This window comes from Eleutherodactylus coqui, chromosome 9 (genome assembly GCF_035609145.1).
Source record: "Eleutherodactylus coqui strain aEleCoq1 chromosome 9, aEleCoq1.hap1, whole genome shotgun sequence".
Classification (NCBI taxonomy): Eukaryota; Metazoa; Chordata; class Amphibia; order Anura; family Eleutherodactylidae; genus Eleutherodactylus; species Eleutherodactylus coqui.
In genome coordinates, this window is record NC_089845.1 from 163,110,122 (window position 1) to 163,129,215 (window position 19,094).

The 19,094-nt window shown below is 44.4% G+C and overlaps 1 protein-coding gene across 1 annotated transcript in view; it reads left to right on the forward strand.

The window, feature by feature from the left end:
* COL22A1 (collagen type XXII alpha 1 chain) overlaps nucleotides 1–19,094 on the forward strand; it is a 355,966-nt gene that overhangs the window by 233,866 nt on the left and 103,006 nt on the right. Inside the window, exons 30-35 of the mRNA XM_066578764.1 lie at nucleotides 2,767–2,829; nucleotides 4,541–4,594; nucleotides 6,508–6,549; nucleotides 7,981–8,013; nucleotides 10,241–10,294; nucleotides 11,296–11,349. Coding sequence (XP_066434861.1) covers nucleotides 2,767–2,829; nucleotides 4,541–4,594; nucleotides 6,508–6,549; nucleotides 7,981–8,013; nucleotides 10,241–10,294; nucleotides 11,296–11,349 — 300 coding nt within the window. The remainder of the gene's footprint in view (nucleotides 1–2,766; nucleotides 2,830–4,540; nucleotides 4,595–6,507; nucleotides 6,550–7,980; nucleotides 8,014–10,240; nucleotides 10,295–11,295; nucleotides 11,350–19,094) is intronic.

Genomic DNA, 19,094 nt, shown 5'->3' on the forward strand with positions numbered 1-19,094 from the left:
CGATGGCCAAATTAGCCGCGCTTGCGCAGTCCGGGTCTTCAGCAGTCTTCTATGGAGCCGCTCGTGCCAGAGAGCGGCTCCGTGTAGCTCCGCCCCGTCACGTGCCGATTCCAGCCAATCAGGAGGCTGGAATCGGCAGTGGACCGCACAGAAGAGCTGCGGTCCACGAAGACAGAGGATCCCGGCGGCCATCTTCAGCGGTAAGTATTGAAGTCACCGGAGCGCGGGGATTAAGGTAAGCGCTCCGGTAAACTTTCTTTACTTCCCTGCATCGGGGTTGTCTCGCGCCGAACGGGGGGGGGGTTGAAAAAAAAAAAAACCCGTTTCGGCGCGGGACAACCCCTTTAAGTATTTTGCTTCTATTTTTTTTAAATGCTGAGCTGATACAGCAGACAGATACTGTAGGCAGCGTATAATATTATGTATGCTCTTTCCCTCTGGCGGGATGACAGCGATCATGTAACAGAGACAGCAGATCCAGGAAACAATTTTGCGCAAGCCTGCTGTAACGCTTAGCTGCGTATTAATTAGGACTACTACCCCCAGCAGATAGATACTGTAGGCAGCGTATAATATTATGTATACTGTTTCCCTCTGGCGGGATGACGGCGCTGATGTAACAGAGACTGCAGATCCAGGAAACAATTTTGCGCAAGCCTGCTGTAACGCTTAGCTGCGTATTAATTAGGACTACTACCCCCAGCAGATAGATACTGTAGGCAGCGTATAATATTATGTATACTGTTTCCCTCTGGCGGGATGACAGTGCTGATGTAACAGAGACAGCAGATCCAGGAAACAATTTTGCGCAAGCCTGCTGTAACGCTTAGCTGCGTATTAATTAGGACTACTACCCCCAGCAGATAGATACTGTAGGCAGCGTATAATATTATGTATACTGTTTCCCTCTGGCGGGATGACGGTGATCATGTAACAGAGACAGCAGATCCAGGGAACAATTTTGCGCTAGCCTGCTGTAACGCTTAGCTGCGTATTATTTACGACTACTACCCCCAGCAGATAGATACTGTAGGCAGCGTATAATATTATGTATACTGTTTCCCTCTGGCGGGATGACGGCGATCAATTTTTTGGAAAAAGCCCACTGCCTATATAGCCTGTATATCTCTTTCCCTGCCTCACCAGTACTGGCCCTATACTCTGTACAATGACTGCAGACTGAGGACGCAATGCTCTGCACGGCCGATATACAAAAAAAAAATTGTGCAACACTGCTAAAAGCAGCCTCCACAGTACTGCACACGGTCAGATGTGGTCCTAAGAAGGACCGTTGGGGTTCTTGAAGCCTAAAATACTCCTAACACTCTCCCTATAGCAGCTCCGGCACCAACAGCACTTTCCCTCCTCTATGTCAGAATGCATCTGTGGTGAGCCGCGGGAGGGGCCGATTTAAATACTCGGGTGACACCTGATCTCGCCAGCCACTCACTGCAGGGGGTTGGTATAGGGCTTGAACGTCGCAGGGGGAAGTTGTAATGCCTTCCCTGTCTTTCTATTGGCCAGAAAAGCGCGCTAACGTCTCAGAGATGAACGTGAAAGTAACTCGAACATCGCGTGGTACTCGTCTCTAGTAACGAGGATCTCGAACACGCTAATACTCGAACGAGTATCAAGCTCAGACGAGTACGTTCGCTCATCTCTAATCAACATTAAGTTAAAATCATCACAGTCTTACTAAAAGTGTCCATTTATCTGCATCATAAAACTGATCCATTAAGGGTTAATGAATCCCGGAGCAAACAGCGATGTCAACAGAGAAATCAATCTGGTAATTGTCCCTTCCTGACAGCCGGCGGCCGCCGGTAATGGAGATGGTAAAGTGCGGACTGTTTACAAATACAGCGTTACCATCTCAAACCCCCCACCAGTCCCGGCGTTGTCCTCCTCTATCGGGGTCTGTGCAGTCGTTGTGCAGTGATATGTTCTAGGAGAGTTGGGGGAGAAGAACATTATCAGTGTGTGTGCGCTACAACGTAAGAATGCCTTCAGAAACAGAAGGGTTAATAGTTTATTTTGTCAAAGGAGGAATGTAAATCCCATCCGTATTTGGTGCGACCGCACAGTACTGCATATACTGTATACACACGCACACCAACAGGCCAAAAGTCCTGGGATAGCAGTATGTAAACTGATGAGTCAGGCTGCCAGTTGTTTCGGGCTGATGGTAGGGTTTGGGTATGGCGCAGACCCCATAAAGCCATGGACCCCAGTTATCAACAAGGCACTGTGCAGGTTGGTGGTGGCTCCATATTGGTATAAGGTGTGTTCTGATGGCATGGGTTGGGTCTACTGGTCCACCCAAAGCCGCCATTGACCAGTGCCTGTTAAGTTTTAATGCTTTGGTGACCATTTTCTGGACTTCATGTCTCCCAAAATGATGGGATATTCAAGCAGAATAATTCACCATGCCATTATTGGGGCCAAGTTGTCTCGAGGAGCATTCTAGAGAGGTCCTTTGAATGGTGTGGGCACATACATCTCACATGAGCCTAATTGAGCATTTATAGGATGCGGTGAAGAGGTCCATCACACCTGAGCCCTGCACCTAAAATTACCACGGAGATGTGGGGGCATCCCTGCAGACGTCTTCCGTCCACTTGTGGAATCAATGCCATGTTGAATCCCTGCACTTTGCCAGGCTAGAGTGGGCCTACACATTATTAGTTCCTGTCCCATGACTTTTGGCATGTCAGTGTATCTACATCCATGCTATATTATTTATATCATTGATTTGTTATATCTTAGGGTGAAGCTGGCCCCCCAGGATTGTCAGGAGCAGAAGGAAAGAAAGGAGACAAGGGAGACCAGGTAATGTATGTGGGAGAGCAATAGAGGCCATTCTCCTCCCGTTATTATCATTGGGTTATTATTTGTGTTATTAATATAAATATATATACTTTGTAACTGTAACCTCCTGCGGCTCATTATTGCTGTCATGTGATTTGTGCCTCATGTTTACTAGCTCAACCTTTCCTTTTTGGACTGGATCCCTGCCTCCATTCCTCTGTAGAGAGGGATACGGTGTAAATGTTCATGTTGAAGGCCTTTTATGTAATACGGTGTTATAATGGGAGCAGCTGTGTCTGTAGCTGCAGTAGTGAGAACAGTGCAGGCACACCTGAGCGCCCCCTACTGCTGCCATACGGATCCCCCATGTAATATCTACACCTGGCTGCAGAGCAAAACAGGGTTTTTTTTTCAAGGAAAAATGTACAGAATAGGCTAATAAAGCATATTGCTAAATTACCTAAAATCACCAGTTCTATACATAAAAAATAAGCAACTGCTGTACTTTAACCCCTTAAAGCCGCAGGATGTAAACTTGCGTCATGTTGATGGTGTGAGATTGGAAGCCGAGCCTGCGCTAACCTGTTACTAACGGCCGCCCTCAGGCTGCAACAGCGGGGATACATAAGGACAGTGATCCCCACTGTTAACCCCCTACATGCTATTTGGATCACAGCACATAAAGGGCTGATGGGTTGCCATGGCAACAGGACGCCAGATACTGATGTTCCAACTTGCTATTGCTATTGTAAGCAATAAGGCATTGCAGTACAGAAGTCCTGCAGTGCATTATCATAGCTATTATGGTTCAAGTTCCCTACAGGAATATAAAAAGTGTAAAAAAAAAACTTAAAAAAAAACTTTTTTGCGCATTTTTCCCTATTAGTATAAAAAAAATAAATTAAAAAATCCACATATCTGGTATCACATCATAATATGTCCGTAATGACCTGTACAATAAATTGAAACCACTATTAATGATGCATGGCAAAAACTGTAAAGAAAAAAAGGAGGCAAAATGCTTCTTTTTTTCTTCGCTTTGCTTCCCAAAAAAACGCAATAAAATTGATAAAAAAGCCATATGTACCCGAAAATGGTATAAATAAAAATCTCAGCTCGTCACGCAAAAATCCAGCCTCAGATAGCTCTGACCATGGATTAAAAAAAAAGTTATGGGACTTTAAATGCAGCGCTGTAAAAATAATAATTTCCAAAAAAAGGGCTTTTATTGTGCAAAGGCTGCCTGTCCACGGGCGTTGCGGTATCCCGCGGCGGTTCTCCGACGCAGGAGCTACCGCCTGTGAGCAGGAGCCAGCAGATGGATCTCCGCGGAGATCCATCTGACAGATAGGCTGACCGTGGAGAATTGCGGCAATTCACAGCATGCTGCGATTTGCCGCCTGTGAGCGGATAGTCGCTATGATTCTCCGCTCGTGAACAGAGGGACTGCGCTTTCCATAGCAACGCTATAGAAAGCGTGCATTGCATTCCCTGCGGATAATTATCGCTGCGGGGAACGCAATGCTAAAACCCCCGTGGACAGGCAGCCTAAGGAAGGACACATCTGTACATCAAGAAGGTTGCACTGGTGTATTCCTATGGAGGGTGGTGCAGGTCTATAGAGCTGCTGCGTGAATATATACAATTGGCACAAGATTGTTACATTGTTGCAGATCATTTGTTTCAGTTTCCTTGCAGTAAAATTTGACACATTTACATTTTACTTTTAAAGGGAGAGCGTGGAATTGCCGGACCGCTGGGACCGAAGGGAGATAGAGGAGATAAGGTATCTATATAGGAGACCGCATGCTATCACCACGTGGCCCAAATCACTCTCAATTATGTTGTTTATTGTACACAACCACTGCGATCGCTGTCAAACAGATTGATGGATTTTTCTGACTATCGGGTGTCTAGTTATGTAAATAGTTATTGATTTAATTATCCTCCACAGCGCCACCTATTGGCAGGTAGCTATCATGTGAGTCAATATCTGGTCTTTTAACAGGTCTTACAACATGAGTCAAACTACAGAACTCATTTCTATACAGCAGCTTCAGGGTTCTTGCCTTCATCAGTGTACAGTAGCATTCTGGTTGGGTAGGTGAGATGGTAGGTGGCGCTGTGGAGGATTATTTCATCACTCATTTGCATATCTTTTTCCCAGGGTTCATTGCATGGCCTATATAAGACTCATTTCTGAAGGAGATACATCAAGTATCCAGTTCCAAGTCCAGTGATCCAAAATATTACAGATCCTGATAGTCTGGCAGCTTGTGATTTAGTCCCTCTGGGTGTTCGCTGTCAGCTTTGTGGTCACGCACATGCCAAAATAGGATTTTCAGACTGATGGCACTTTACTGCTTAGAAATCAGCTTTTGGGTCTCTGGGGTCCTTCTTACAATGAGAATTGTGATGCTTTATATTCTCATTTGGTTGCTCATAAAAGGGATCTGAACCATAATATCCACCTATTCCTCTTCTGGTTTTACTTCAATCTGAAGGGTTAAAAATACCCTAAAAACTATATCTTGTTTAGTATTTCCGTGAAGTCTTCTGGCTCCAGGGAGATAAGATAACTTCTGCAGCAAGGTATCACAGTTGAGTTAAACTTGGCTACACCTGTACCATCACCCCTTCCTGAACATGATGGCGCCACGGTAGGCGGTGTTCACCGAGGTGTCGTCAGCATGTACAGTCATGGTCAAAAGTTGTGAGTTTAACACAAATTTTGGTTCTCACCGTTTGCTACTTCGGTATTTTAATATCTTAGTCAGATGCTTCTATGGCTGCTGAAGTACAATTCTAAGCATTTCATACGTTTTTACACTTTTATTGACAAACATATCAAGCTTAAGACTCCATATTTACAGCGTTGACCCTTATTTTCCATATATCAACTTCTGGGCCAAATCCTGACTTGTGACGACCCATTCTACCTAATCAGTGCTTGGAGTTTATCACAATTTCTGTGTTTTCGTTTGTCCAACCTACTTTTTGAGGACTGACCACAAGTTCTCAGAGGGGTGAGATCTGGGGAGTTTCCTGGCCATGGACTCAAAATGTCAATGTTTTGTTTAACGAGCCATTTAGTTCTCACTTTTGCCTTGTGACACGGCGCTCCATCATGCTGGAAAAAACATTGTTCATCACCAGGTTGCCCCTGGAGGGTTTGGGAGACGTTGCCCCTGGAGGGTTTGGGAGACGTTGCCCCTGGAGGGTTGGGAGACGTTGCCCCTGGAGGGTTGGGAGACGTTGCCCCTGGAGGGGGTTTAGATCCCATTCTTCATTTATGGTAGTGTTCTTAGACTGTGGGTGAGCCCTCTCCCTTGGATGAAAAGCGACCCCACACATGGAATGTCTCAGGATGCTTTACTGTTGGCATGACACAGGACTCATGGTAGTGCTCACCTTTTCTTCTCTGGACAATGATTGTCTGGAGAAGAAACAGTCATCTAAAAAAGTTGTAGTACTAAACTTTGTGAGAACGAAAATTTGTGTAAGTCTCAAAACGTTTGTCCACAACAGTATAGTATGTCACGCATCACCTACAAGAGGCAGGTGTCCGCAGCGGAGAAGAGTAGAGAGCAGCGGCACTAGTGTAAAAAAAAGAATCTGTATAATTCTACCTGGAAACTCCACCTATCATTTATGTTCCGGGTCGACATCTTTAGTGACTTGTTGTCTTCTGTTCCTCAGGGTTCCATTGGTGCTCCTGGCTTACCGGGGACAACCGGAGCGGTACGTAATAACCACGAATACATGTGCTGTATTATATGTAGCTGGTAATAACCGGGGGTACATACTTTTTGAGAGTACATGCTTTTCAAGGGCAAATCCTTTTTTTGCTGGAGTGAATACTTTCTAGGGGGCAGCCAGTTACCTTTCCAGTAGAATACTTCTCGAAAGGGGGGAGGAGGGAGACACACACATACTTTTTGTGGAGAGAGTCTTCACCAATGTGCCTTGCCATCTATGTATAAAGTACAGTATGAGGTTATTACAAATGTTTTACCCGATGTGAAACCCTCAGAACTCCCATTTAATGACTCTCAGATAGAGAAATTTGATATCAATGAGACAGAAACTCAAAGACTTTTGTTGCACAACATCACAAATGTGTTCCCCCTCAGAGGTGTCAGTGTGACCCCCTTTATCACAGGACACCAATGGAGCCTATAGTCAAGTTCCTGCCACACATGTTGTAGTGGATCATGACGGACTGATGGAATGGCTTCTGGGATACCGCAGATCATGGTGGGTGGTAAGAGGGGCATGTAGACTCCGTGGAACATGGAGGCCACGAAAGAAGTCACTATCGTCACCATCTGGTCGGTAGTCGCCTGTTGAGCTTACTTCTGACTTCACTGTGACATCCTCCTTCGGGGGGTCACTCATTCGCCCCACCGCCACATTCTGACTTTATGTTTGGTAACAGTGCTGGCAAGAGGGAAGGCGGCTTCATCACTAAACACTAAAGACTCCATGAAATTGTCACTTTCCAATAGAGTTATCAATCTCTAACAGAAAGAACGTCGTCGCACTTTGTCGTCCGGTTTGAGGGCCGGTAACAAACATTTGCGCAGAGTCTTCCGCTCGGTCGGTCACAGGACGTCCAACTCTCTGCTTGTTCTGACAATTTATGTTTGAGGACTTAATGTGAGACTTCCACGGACGCGCTCTGCTGTGTCCACGTTACAGGTAGACGTCCGGATGATTGGAGTACTAGTTATGAATTGTGCGCCCGCTGGGTGGAGCTTCACCAAGCTTTGTTCAAAAATGATGTTGTACACTAATAACAGACCGGTAGATGTAAAAATCAAAGACACAAAACGCTCTCCTGTCTTCGTTGGAATCCAATTCTGCCCTGAATGCTAAACCACGCCCACTTTTGAAAAAGAGGCGGGGCCCGGTGTAAAACCTCAAGAAGTCACAATTTTGGTGCCTGTGCCAAAATTGCCCCTTTTCTTTGCCAGATACCTGGCCTACAATACATGATCCTTAATGTGTGAGGCTGCCACATGGAATCCTAAACATCTGCCCATCACCTTACTGCATGCAGACCCTGAACCAGCAGGGGGTGAATGTAGTGACGTCTAATGTGTTATAAGCCCTCACTTTCCACAGCACTATACAATACTGCTGAAAGCTAACTTATCGGTTTCATTCTAGATACAGCCTGTGGTCGGGGAGCCCGGAGTTCCCGTAAGTATCTGGACACTAACTTTCTGCTATACAGATGTAGCAGAGCTGAGATCCATCAGTGATTGGTCTCTTCATGGTATCTCAGTAGGTGCCAACTGACAATCTCAGCTCTGCTACATCTATCCATAGGAAATGCCAGGTTACTATAATTACCTGCAGTGACAACCCTGGCGGCCGTTGCTGCAGCAACCGCTGTGTCACCCGTACAGCGATATAACGCCTGCAAATGAGATAATCGTAACTATATGTAATAATGCAGCATGCTAACTAGGAAGAAATGATAACCAATCAAATAGGAGGCTCACATAAAAATCTATCTATCTATCTATCTATCTCATATCTATCTATCTATCTATCTATCTATCTATCACATATCTATCTATCTATCTATCTCATATCTATCTATCTATCTATCTATCTATCTATCTATCACATATCTATCTATCTATCTATCTCATATCTATCTATCTCATATCTATCTATCTTATATCTATCTATCTCATATCTATCTATCTATCTCACATCTATCTATCTCACATCTACCTATCTCACATCTATCTATCTATCTATCTATCTATCTATCTATCTATCCCATATCTATCTATCTATCTATCTCCTATCTATCTATCTATCTATCTATCTATCTATCTATCTATTTATCTATCTATCTATCTCATATCTATCTATATATCTATCTATCTATCTCATATCTATCTATCTATCTATCTATCTATCTATCTATCTATCTCATATCTATCTATATATCTATCTATTTATCTATCTCATATCTATCTATTATCTATCTATCTATCTATCTCATATCTATCTATCTATCTATCTCCTATCTATCTATCTATCTATCTATCTCATATCTATCTATCTATCTATCTCCTATCTATCTATCTATCTATCTATCTATCTATCTATCTATCTATCTATCTCCTATCTATCTATCTATCTATCTCATATCTATCTATCTATCTATCTATCTATCTCATATCTATCTATCTATCTCATATCTATCTCGTATCTATCTATCTATCATCTATCTATCTATCTCATATCTATCTATCTATCTATCTATCTATCTATCTATCTATCTATCATCTATCTATCTATCATCTATCTATCTATCTATCTATCTCATATCAATCTATCTATCTATCTATCTCATATCTATCTATCTATCTATCTATCATCTATCTATCTATCTTATATCTATCTATCTCATATCTATCTATCTATCTATCTCATATCTATCTATCTATCTATCTCATATCTATCTATCTATCTATCTCATATCTATCTATCTATCTATCTCATATCTATCTATCTATCTATCTATCTCACATCTACCTATCTCACATCTACCTATCTCACATCTATCTATCTATCTATCTATCTATCTATCTATCTATCTATCTATCTCATATCTATCTATCTATCTATCTATCTATCTATCTCATATCTATCTATCCTCTATCTATCTATCTATCTATCTATCTCATATCTATCCATCTATCTATCTATCTATCTATCTCATATCTATCTATCTCTCTCCTATCTATCTATCTATCTATCTATCTATCTATCTATCTCATATCTATCTATCTATCTATCTATCTATCTATCTATCTATCTATCTATCTATCTCCTATCTATCTATCTCATATCTATCTATCTATCTCATATCTATCTATCTATCTATCTCATATCTATCTATCTATCTAGCTATCTATCTCCTATCTATCTATCATCTATCTATCTCATATCTATCTATCTATCTCATATCTATCTGTCTATCTATCTATCTATCTATCTATCTATCTATCTCATATCTATCTATCTAGCTATCTATCTATCTATCTATCTATCTATCTATCTATCTATCTATCTATCATCTATCTATCTCATATCTATCTATCTATATATCTACCTCTCCTATCTATCTATCTATCTATCTCTCTCTCTCTCTCATATTTATCTATCTATCTGTCTATCTCATATCTATCTATCTATCTATCTATCTATCTATCTATCTATCTATCTTATATCTATCTATCTATCTATCTTATATCTATCTATCTCATATCTATCTATCTATCTCATATCTATCTATCTATCTCACATTTATCTATCTCACATCTATCTATCTATCTATCTATCTCATATCTATCGTATCTTTCTATCGTATCTTTTAATGACAGAGATGTTTCCATGCTCCTAGGGTTTTCCTGGAGAGAGGGGTGAAAAAGGAGAAGAAGGAAACCCTGGACAGCCGGTAATGTCCATTGTACATATAAGCTGGTCATAAGTCATTATCCGCACTTACTTACAGCTGTCAGTGAGGGAGGGGGGGGGGGGGGGGGGCAGCAGTCCATCTACATACAGTCATATACTGCATACAAAGTGCTCCCATGGGCCGGTCAGCATTTATGGCATTATTTAGTGTACCCAGCGGCCAACTAGCGCCATACTTTGCCTGGCAGCGTAAAATGCCTTTAATCCAGCAGATCCTGCCGGGCTGATTATGAGGGGGGTGATATAAGGGCCGACCAGCAGGCCAGGAGGGCTTTTTTTGCTGTCAATTTTCTATATTTTATGAATTTTGTGTATTGTTGGCAGTTTTAGGAGGCCCATGGAATGTCTGTATAGAGGGCAGATAATCTGGTGTCTCAGAATCCGTTATCTCTGACATTCCAGATTGTTTTACATTTGTGTTCTGGAAAATCTACTAAACTGCGGGATTTTCCAGATCACTGGATGCCACATGGTCAGTGTACGACAGCCACTATGTGCAATGCTACATCTGTTACTCCTGTTGTTAAAGGGGTTGTCTGGTTACTAGCTATTCATAGAGGATCTTTAAGATAGGCCATCGGTAACAGATTGGTGGAGGCCTGTCGCACCAGACCCTTGATGATCAGCTGTTCGCTGGGCCGCTGATCTTGGGCAAGGGGATGATTTCTGCCAGAAGCAGAAAGCTCCATTCCCACTGCAATGGTCAGGTCTGGTATTACAGGCATTGAAGTGAATGGGAACTTACCGGGCAATACCAAACCTGGCCACTGCAGTGGGAAAGGAGCTGTCTGCTTCCTGCAAAAATCAGCTCAGTGCATGAGTACACCAGCCCAGCAAACAGCCGATTATTGGGGGTCTTGGGCAGCGGATCACCTCCAATCTATTGTTGATGGCCTATCCTGAGAATAGGCAATCAATAGTTCATAACTGGGCAACGCCTTTAATTACAATTAATTTTGTTTACAATATTTTATTTTTCAGGGTCCGCAGGGACTGACTGGAGATGTGGGCCCCACAGGACCTATAGGGCCACAGGTATGTAAATCATTGAAGTAATGACTTTTGTATTTCTCCTTAGTGAGAAGACTAAACAATAAGCAGTCTGCAGCTTGGCATTGTCTGGCTATCGTGCTCCTACAGCCCCCATCCTGTTCTGACAGCTTCTACCATCCTTGAGTCGTACTCATCTAGTAAATGGTTAAAAATTACAGTTTCGTTGGATGGGGTCCACCAGTTTTCCTCATTATACTGTGACGTTCTCTGGGATTTGCCATGCAGGAGTTTGGGTAAACCTGGTGACAATCCCTATGGGACATGGACTGGAGGTGACATGGGGCTCCCAGAAATATAAAGAACTAAGAAGAGGATCATCCAAAAACTAGGAAAAGGGGATTTTTGAGAAATTAAAACGCAGAGTACCTAAATATCAGAATAAACTGCCACGTATATACATGAGGAATAACACTATAGCTGATCACTGTAGGATTTGTATCTTGCGTTTACCCTTTTACTGACTATATCTGCGATTCTCAGTTCTCTCACTGCTGGAGGGGGAGCCTAGCTGCTGTGTTCTATAGACTGTACATAGAGAACTGAAGATTCTGCTTTTGTAAGTCCTGGTTTACATTGGTCAAATAACTGGGCCTAGTTCACTAGGCCCAGTTGATGGGTCGGTACTTTACTTCCCTTCACATTTTCATGCTTGTGTTTACATTAGTCAACTAACTGGTCCTAGTGAGCTGGACCCAGAAAAAAAAACAATCTCTCCTTCTACTGCTATCCTGTCTCTTTACACAGGCAGAGTGCAAGGCGAGTGCACAGTAGAGTGGGGTAGGAGAGGGTGAGTAGCCGAGCAACTATGCTGTCTGCTCTACCACTTGACTTTCCCCTGTGCTCGACTGTTTACTCTATTGTCTATTTGACTAGTGTGTTTACACTAGTTGATTGGTCATGCCTTTACTAACTTACCTGCCTACTTGGCCAACATAAAATTGTCATGTTGGACAGTGTGCAGCAGGACTGATCAGTGGAGATGTGAATAAATAGCAGCAGATCATTTACCATTAGCTCCTGCAGAATGCCTGTGTGTGATTCTCTCCCTCATCCTCCCCTCTGCTCTCATAGACTTCAGTAAGCATGGTGACTCGTCCTCTTCCTCCGCCTGTCTTTTAACGTCTCCCTTCAATCATTTGATAGCAGGCAGTGGACAACAAGCTAGAAGGAAGGGAGACTCTTAGTGGTAAGCACTTTTAGAATAATTTTTTTCAACAAAAACATCATTTTAGTTAAATAAATTAAATAGCAGCTTTTCTCATGTTAGTGTCCATTTTAATCTTGTTGCGTGCAGTTCTAGCAATGACCAGTAGGTGTCAGCATACTCAATTCCTTGATTGGATTAGGTTTAACACTTAAAAGTGGTTATCTTGCTTTAAAAATGAATGGTCTATCCTCAAAACAGACCATCAGTACTTGAGTGTTGGGGGTCCACCGCTTGGGACCCCCACTGATCAGCTGATTGAAGAGGCCACAGGGTGTGTATGTATATGTGTATGTATGTATGTGTGTGTATATGTATGTATATATATATATATATATGTGTGTGTGTGATGGCCTATCTTGACAACCCCTTTGAAGGAGCATGATTTCTATTGCAATGGCCAAATGGAACATGTGAGGGAGGCTACGGAGATTGCAAGATGGTTGTCACAGGTGGATCAGTAACCCCTCCTGACAGTGGCGGTAACGGTGCTCCACCTAGCTGCTGCACAGTGGCACAAATAACATATAAGAATATGTTTAAACTGAACGATGGTTTTGTCACGGGTGACGCCAGTACTCCAATCTGAACTCTAAGTTTAAAGATGATGAAATAACTTGACACCATTAGCTTGTGTTAGTAAACTGGGAGCATGCAGATTTACTTAAGCTTTGTAATGAACAATTGTGATACACTCAGATTTTGCAGTGTTACAAGGGTTTAGCAGAGTCGACAACGATGCAGTAAATTAACACTTTGGAAGTAGTAGAATTGCAATTGAACAGTACTTTTCTTCAACGCTCTCTCTCTATTTCTCTAGGGGTTCCTCAGTAATGATTCCTCACAGTTTTGATAGGCTTACTGAAAGTGAAAGATGCAGGTGTTGGATTGGAGCTTTAATGGCCTCTGAACTAATCCTGGCTTTGAATTCACCGGGTAGTTTAACTCACTGTTTTAGAGGAACGATGACCACCAATTCTTTCCTCCTCTCTGCTGGTAGAACAAAGGAGCGGAAAGGACCTCGCTACCCTTGAAAGCTTGCTGAATTACTGCACGCCCGGCTGCACCCCTGACACACACCTCCTCCGACGATGACTCGTTGCAGACCCTCCTTACGACTCCATACTAACCCCTCCTTTACTTTCTCCCTCTTCCCGCACTTTTTTCTCTCTCCTCCCTCTCTGCATAGAGACTCACTATCTTGTTTCCCGCTCTGGGCTCTCCCACCAATCAGTGGAGGCATGACATATAGCCATTAGGCAACCAGCTATTGCCAGCTCTAAGCTTCTACTTTAGGAAGAAGGGGAAAACCAGGCACCTTCTATGCCTCCGGGAAGCACATAGACAGGTGTGACAGGACAAATGTAAGTGTGACTATTCTAGAGGACCCTCGGGGCCACTACACTATCAGAAACCATGCGACTCTTATCCGCGAGCTGTGTCTGGTATTGCATTTCAGCTCCGTTCACGTGAATGAGGCTGAGGAAAGCAAATATGGTTTGTGCAGCCCCAATCTCCTTAAGCATTTTTCTCTCTCCCATTGACATTGCTAATTCTGCACTGTCCACCTCAGGCAACAGGGGGCGCACTTCTCTAAAGTTATTACCGAAAACTCATCTGCACTTATAGTAGGAAGCAGCTTCCGTTCAAAAGTTAAAGGGGTTGTCCCGCGCCGAAACGGGTTTTTTTTTTTCAACCCCCCCCCCCCCCCCCGTTCGCCGCGAGACAACCCCGATGCAGGGGTTAAAAAAGAACACCGGAGAGCGCTTACCTGAATCCCCGCGCTCCGGTGACTTCTTACTTATCTGATGAAGATGGCCGCGGGGATCTTCTCACTCGGTGGACCGCAGGGCTTCTGTGCGGTCCATTGCCGATTCCAGCCTCCTGATTGGCTGGAATCGGCACGTGACGGGGCGGAGCTACACGGAGCCGGCATCCAGCACGAGCAGCCCCATTGAAAAAAGAAGAAGACCGGGACTGCGCAAGCGCGGCTAATTTGGCCATTAGACGGCGAAAATTAGTCGGCTCCATGGAAACGAGGACGCTAGCAACGGAGCAGGTAAGTGAAAAACTTCTTATAACTTCTGTATGGCTCATAATTAATGCACGATGTACATTACAAAGTGCATTAATATGGCCATGCAGAAGTGTATAGACCCACTTGCTGCCGCGGGACAACCCCTTTAAGTGCCATGGTAGATTCAAGCAGCCAGTCAGAGGGTCTAATGACAAATGATACTGACTGCTAATGCAATATTCTCTACATCGAGTTCCCCTTTAAGAAGAAGGGTTTGATGTTTTCCATTCTCTATGTTGGACTGGATTTGAGGTTTTCGGGCTTAAAGGTTCAGCAGCTAAGTACCTAGGAACAATGTTCCAGTGCAACATAAGGTATGCAAATTAGCTGTCCGCCAGACAGAAGAAAGCTGCCTCTCTGGTGCCATCTAGCTACCCTGGAAGTCAATGTCAGGCAGCATTCTTCCTTTTTGAGGAGAGCTAATTTGCATACATATTTCCCAGGGAGCATTGCCTGGAGTATAAGCTTCCTTACGCCAGCTGGCGGCCTCCACAAGTGTGACCTAAAGGACAGCAGCATGATGTTTAATCTCTAGCTGTTGTGAAACTACAACTCCCATCATGCCCCAGTAAATCTTGCCTCTGCAGAATATTTTTTTGGTCATTGTGAGCGGTATACAAGACCAGCGGGACGGAGTTTGGAGCAGCGGACAGTTCTTTAACGATGACATAAGATCGTCGCACTTGTGTTGCCTCCACCTGACCGTGAAGCCGTATTGAGGCCTCATCCCATTAAGTGGCTGCTGACGGCCTCCAGGGACATTAATAAGTCATTGGCATAAAAGCTGCGGAGCTGTCAGTTCTGGACATCCAGCGCCTCCGCCCCTTTATTATCACCAGGAGCCAACGCTTGTATGTTTCCAACGGGTTTCGCGGTCCCCAAGGGGCGGGGCGGGGGGTTCGCGGTCTTTACATTCCTCATTTGGGAGTATCTATGTGTGTGATGTAGTCTATATCATAGATCCCGGCATAACTAAGCAGGTATAAGCAAAGTGGCACTGAAAGACAAGTTCGCCTCTGCTACATCTGTATGTCATGGTACAATATCACATAGTTTGCAAGGGGAAGTGTTACTGAGGGGCGCAAAAGAATGCTTAATCAGCCCCCCCCCCCCCCCCCCCCACCTACTGTATATCAGCGCCTTCTCGTATGGAGCCTTTAGGTGCCCGCAGGGTCCAGGGCAGATTCAGTTGCTACTTCTTCACCCCGATAACTCTGTGCCCGGGCGAAGGGGGTGTAAGGCCGCATTCACATGGACTTTTATTGAAGGGAACTCCACTCTGAGCTCCCCATCAGAATCCGTGTCCGTTTAATTTAATGGGAATCCGCGCCGTAGTTTATTCCGCACGTACTTTTCTGCATACAGGTTTGAACCCTTTTACGCCTCATGACATTGATGTACATCACCGGCTGGAGGCGATCGTACACTGCAGTACAGATCTGAGAGGTCCTAAGATTGCTGGTTCAAGAAATAGTAAAAAAAAAAAAAAAAAGAACATTTTTGGGGTCTCCCTTCCCTTTTTTTATTGAATTAAATAAAAAAAAAAAAACGTCCCCATGTTTGATATTGCTGCATCCATACCGACCCGTACAATAAATGGAAAACACTTCTTATCCTGTGTGGAAAATGCTATAAAAAAACTGAACCAAAATTCTTGTTTTTTGTTTTTCCCGCCTATCAATAAATGCAATAAAAGTGATCAAAAAAGTTTTATGTTCCCCAAATATAGCACCAAAAAGCATTACAGCTTGTCACGGAAAAAATAAACCCTCACATCGCTCTAAGGGCCCATTTACGCATTTTACGTGCACCCACAAATGCCATAAAAACGCCTAAACGGCAATGGGCCCGGCGCATATACGCTGTGGGGCCCGGGGAGACATTCCCTCTTCCCTCCCCCTTGTCGGCTCACCTCCTCTCTCCTCCCCTCTTGGCGTTTGCAATAGGAGGGGGTAAGACGGGGGTGGAGCTAAGCTCCCACCCTTTGTCCGCAGCCAGCAAAGGGAGGAACACAGCTTAGCCCCGCCGCACTCCCTCCTATTGCATACAGCGGCAAGGGGCGGAGAGGAAAAGAGAAGGGGGAGGGAGTTTAACAGTCATGTTGATAAACTCCCTCCAACCTCCCTTCTCCGGCCGCTAGCATAGGCTCCCAAAGAAATTTATGCAGCTGCCACCACTGGCGTGAAAGCACCCAGTCGGGCGGGTGCAAGCCAATGCATCAAGGGGGCAGAGTATATCGGCCCGGGGCGTGAAAACCAGGCCGATATACGCCCATGTGAATAAGCCCTTAATCCTGGCAAATGGCAAAAAAATGGTGCAGTATAAAAGCCCCTGGTTCTGCAATCAAGCAGCAGCAGGTTAGGTTGTCAGCTGTTAGTCACAGCTGAGAACACGGAGAAGAAGGGAGAAGCAGTTTTTAACCACTTCTGCCTTTTCCTTTCCCCAGTACACAGCGCTCAATGAGCGCTAAGAAGTGGAAGTGTTACTTCACTACGCAAAACGGCAGTCACGTGACCGCTGAGATTCCCTGCTACAGCAGAGCTGCAGGGTCCTAAAGGGCCCCGATCAGCTCTGCCAGTGACTATTGTCACTACAGGGGGATGTGTTCCCTGTAAATGGAGCTCCTATGGATGCGGCTCCAATGGCTGCCCCAGCTACAGTGGGAAAGTGTGTAATAAAGGGAAAAAAGACAATGCGAATGACCCCCAGAGGTATTAGATGACGTCACGGGGGTAATAGATGGTAAAATAAATAGTTTTATAAATATGTAAAAAAGAAAATGACCCAAAGCTGACAGCAACTTAAACCGTCACCGTGTGCGCCCTGTAATCCGAAACCATACATATTATATATCTAAACAGAAACAAAATGAGGGCCGAAACAGAATGAGGAGCCGATCCTGTACTTTATCTTAGCGGAAATTTACTGATTTAAAAAAACTATTATAAATGTTAAAAAACTCATTTCTTTAGCCTTTTACCCCCAGTAAAACTAAAAAAGCGGGGAAAAAGTCAGTGAAAAAGATATTTAAAAATCAGCCCTATATGTCACGGGAAACAAAACGGAGCAAAAATAATTTTGTTAGCTAAAGGAAAAAAAATAGAGCAATAAAACCGCCACATGGGTAAAATCCCTAAAAAGTTTCTGGTCTTTAAGGTACAAAACAGCCTGGTGCTTAAGGGGATAAAGGCAATTCCTCACATGGCCGCCAGACATGGAATTATTGATTCTTTTTTCTGTGACAGGAATTTTAACTCCTTAAAGGGGTTGTTCCACTTCTAGCTGTTTTGCTGCCGGTAGCAGACAGTGCCATACATTGTACAGTGGCCATGCTTGGTACTGCAGGCTGAATCCCATTCACTTTAATAGCACTCAGCCTGCAGTACCAACCTGGACCACTGCACAATACACGGATATACGGAGCTGTCCACTTCCTGCAGCAAAACAACTACATGTCCCTAGCGAGAACGATTGTTCAGTGGGGGCCACAGACAACTGCTTACAGGGATGCTTAGAAAGTCCTAACCTCCCTCGGACGCTGCATTCTGCATGTTGGCACAACCACAATGTACAAGACACGACCCACTCATGACACCTTTGCACTGGATCTACCGTTGTGTTAAAACGTCCGGATCCTGATACCCTGCTCGCACATTGGTAAAATCAGCGGTTGGCACACGCAGACTGCCATCATGTCCTGCACTGGCAGGATTGGACTGGGGTGCTAGGGCCAACCACAAAAACACTACATGCCAATAATACCCCCCCCCCCCCCCCATCCCTACCTTTTGCAGCAGATTCCAGTCTGTCTGGCCTTTGCCTCTGGCGGTTTCTGTTGGAGGGCCTCTCAGTAGCCTGCTTGTCTTGGACTAGTAAGCTGGACATACATGGTCATACAGCGCCTGGCCATAGGCAGCAGCAAGAGGCTGCAAGATGATTGGTAAAGTTGGCCCTTACAGAGTTGTAGAGAATCTAGGCCCAGGAGGGAGGATATGGCCCTCTGGTATCATATCAGCGAGATTAACTGTCCATATAAATAGACAAGCTGCTCAGCTTATTATATGGCCGTATAGGCTAACTGAGATATTGCTATCTGTATGTAGTGCATTGAGTGTACTGCACCATGCATTGCTTCAGGGGGCCTGGGGGCCTACTCCAGGCTCGGGCCCACCGGGGGATCCACCTGTTCCCATGCAGGCCAGTCCCACCCTGTGCACTGGTCCGGTGCCCAGACATAAGCACAGCTGAGGATGCATGACTGATCTGCACCTTATATGATCCCTGTAGCAGTAATGTACCCATGGGGCAGCCGGGAACAAGGTCTCCTAAATTATGGAGGGCAGAACTTCATAATCAGAGCAACCCTCTGGCCTGGACAGGCAAAGATGGCCGCACCAGCTTTTCCAACTACCTGAAGTGCACCATGCATTAGTATGCATCATTCAT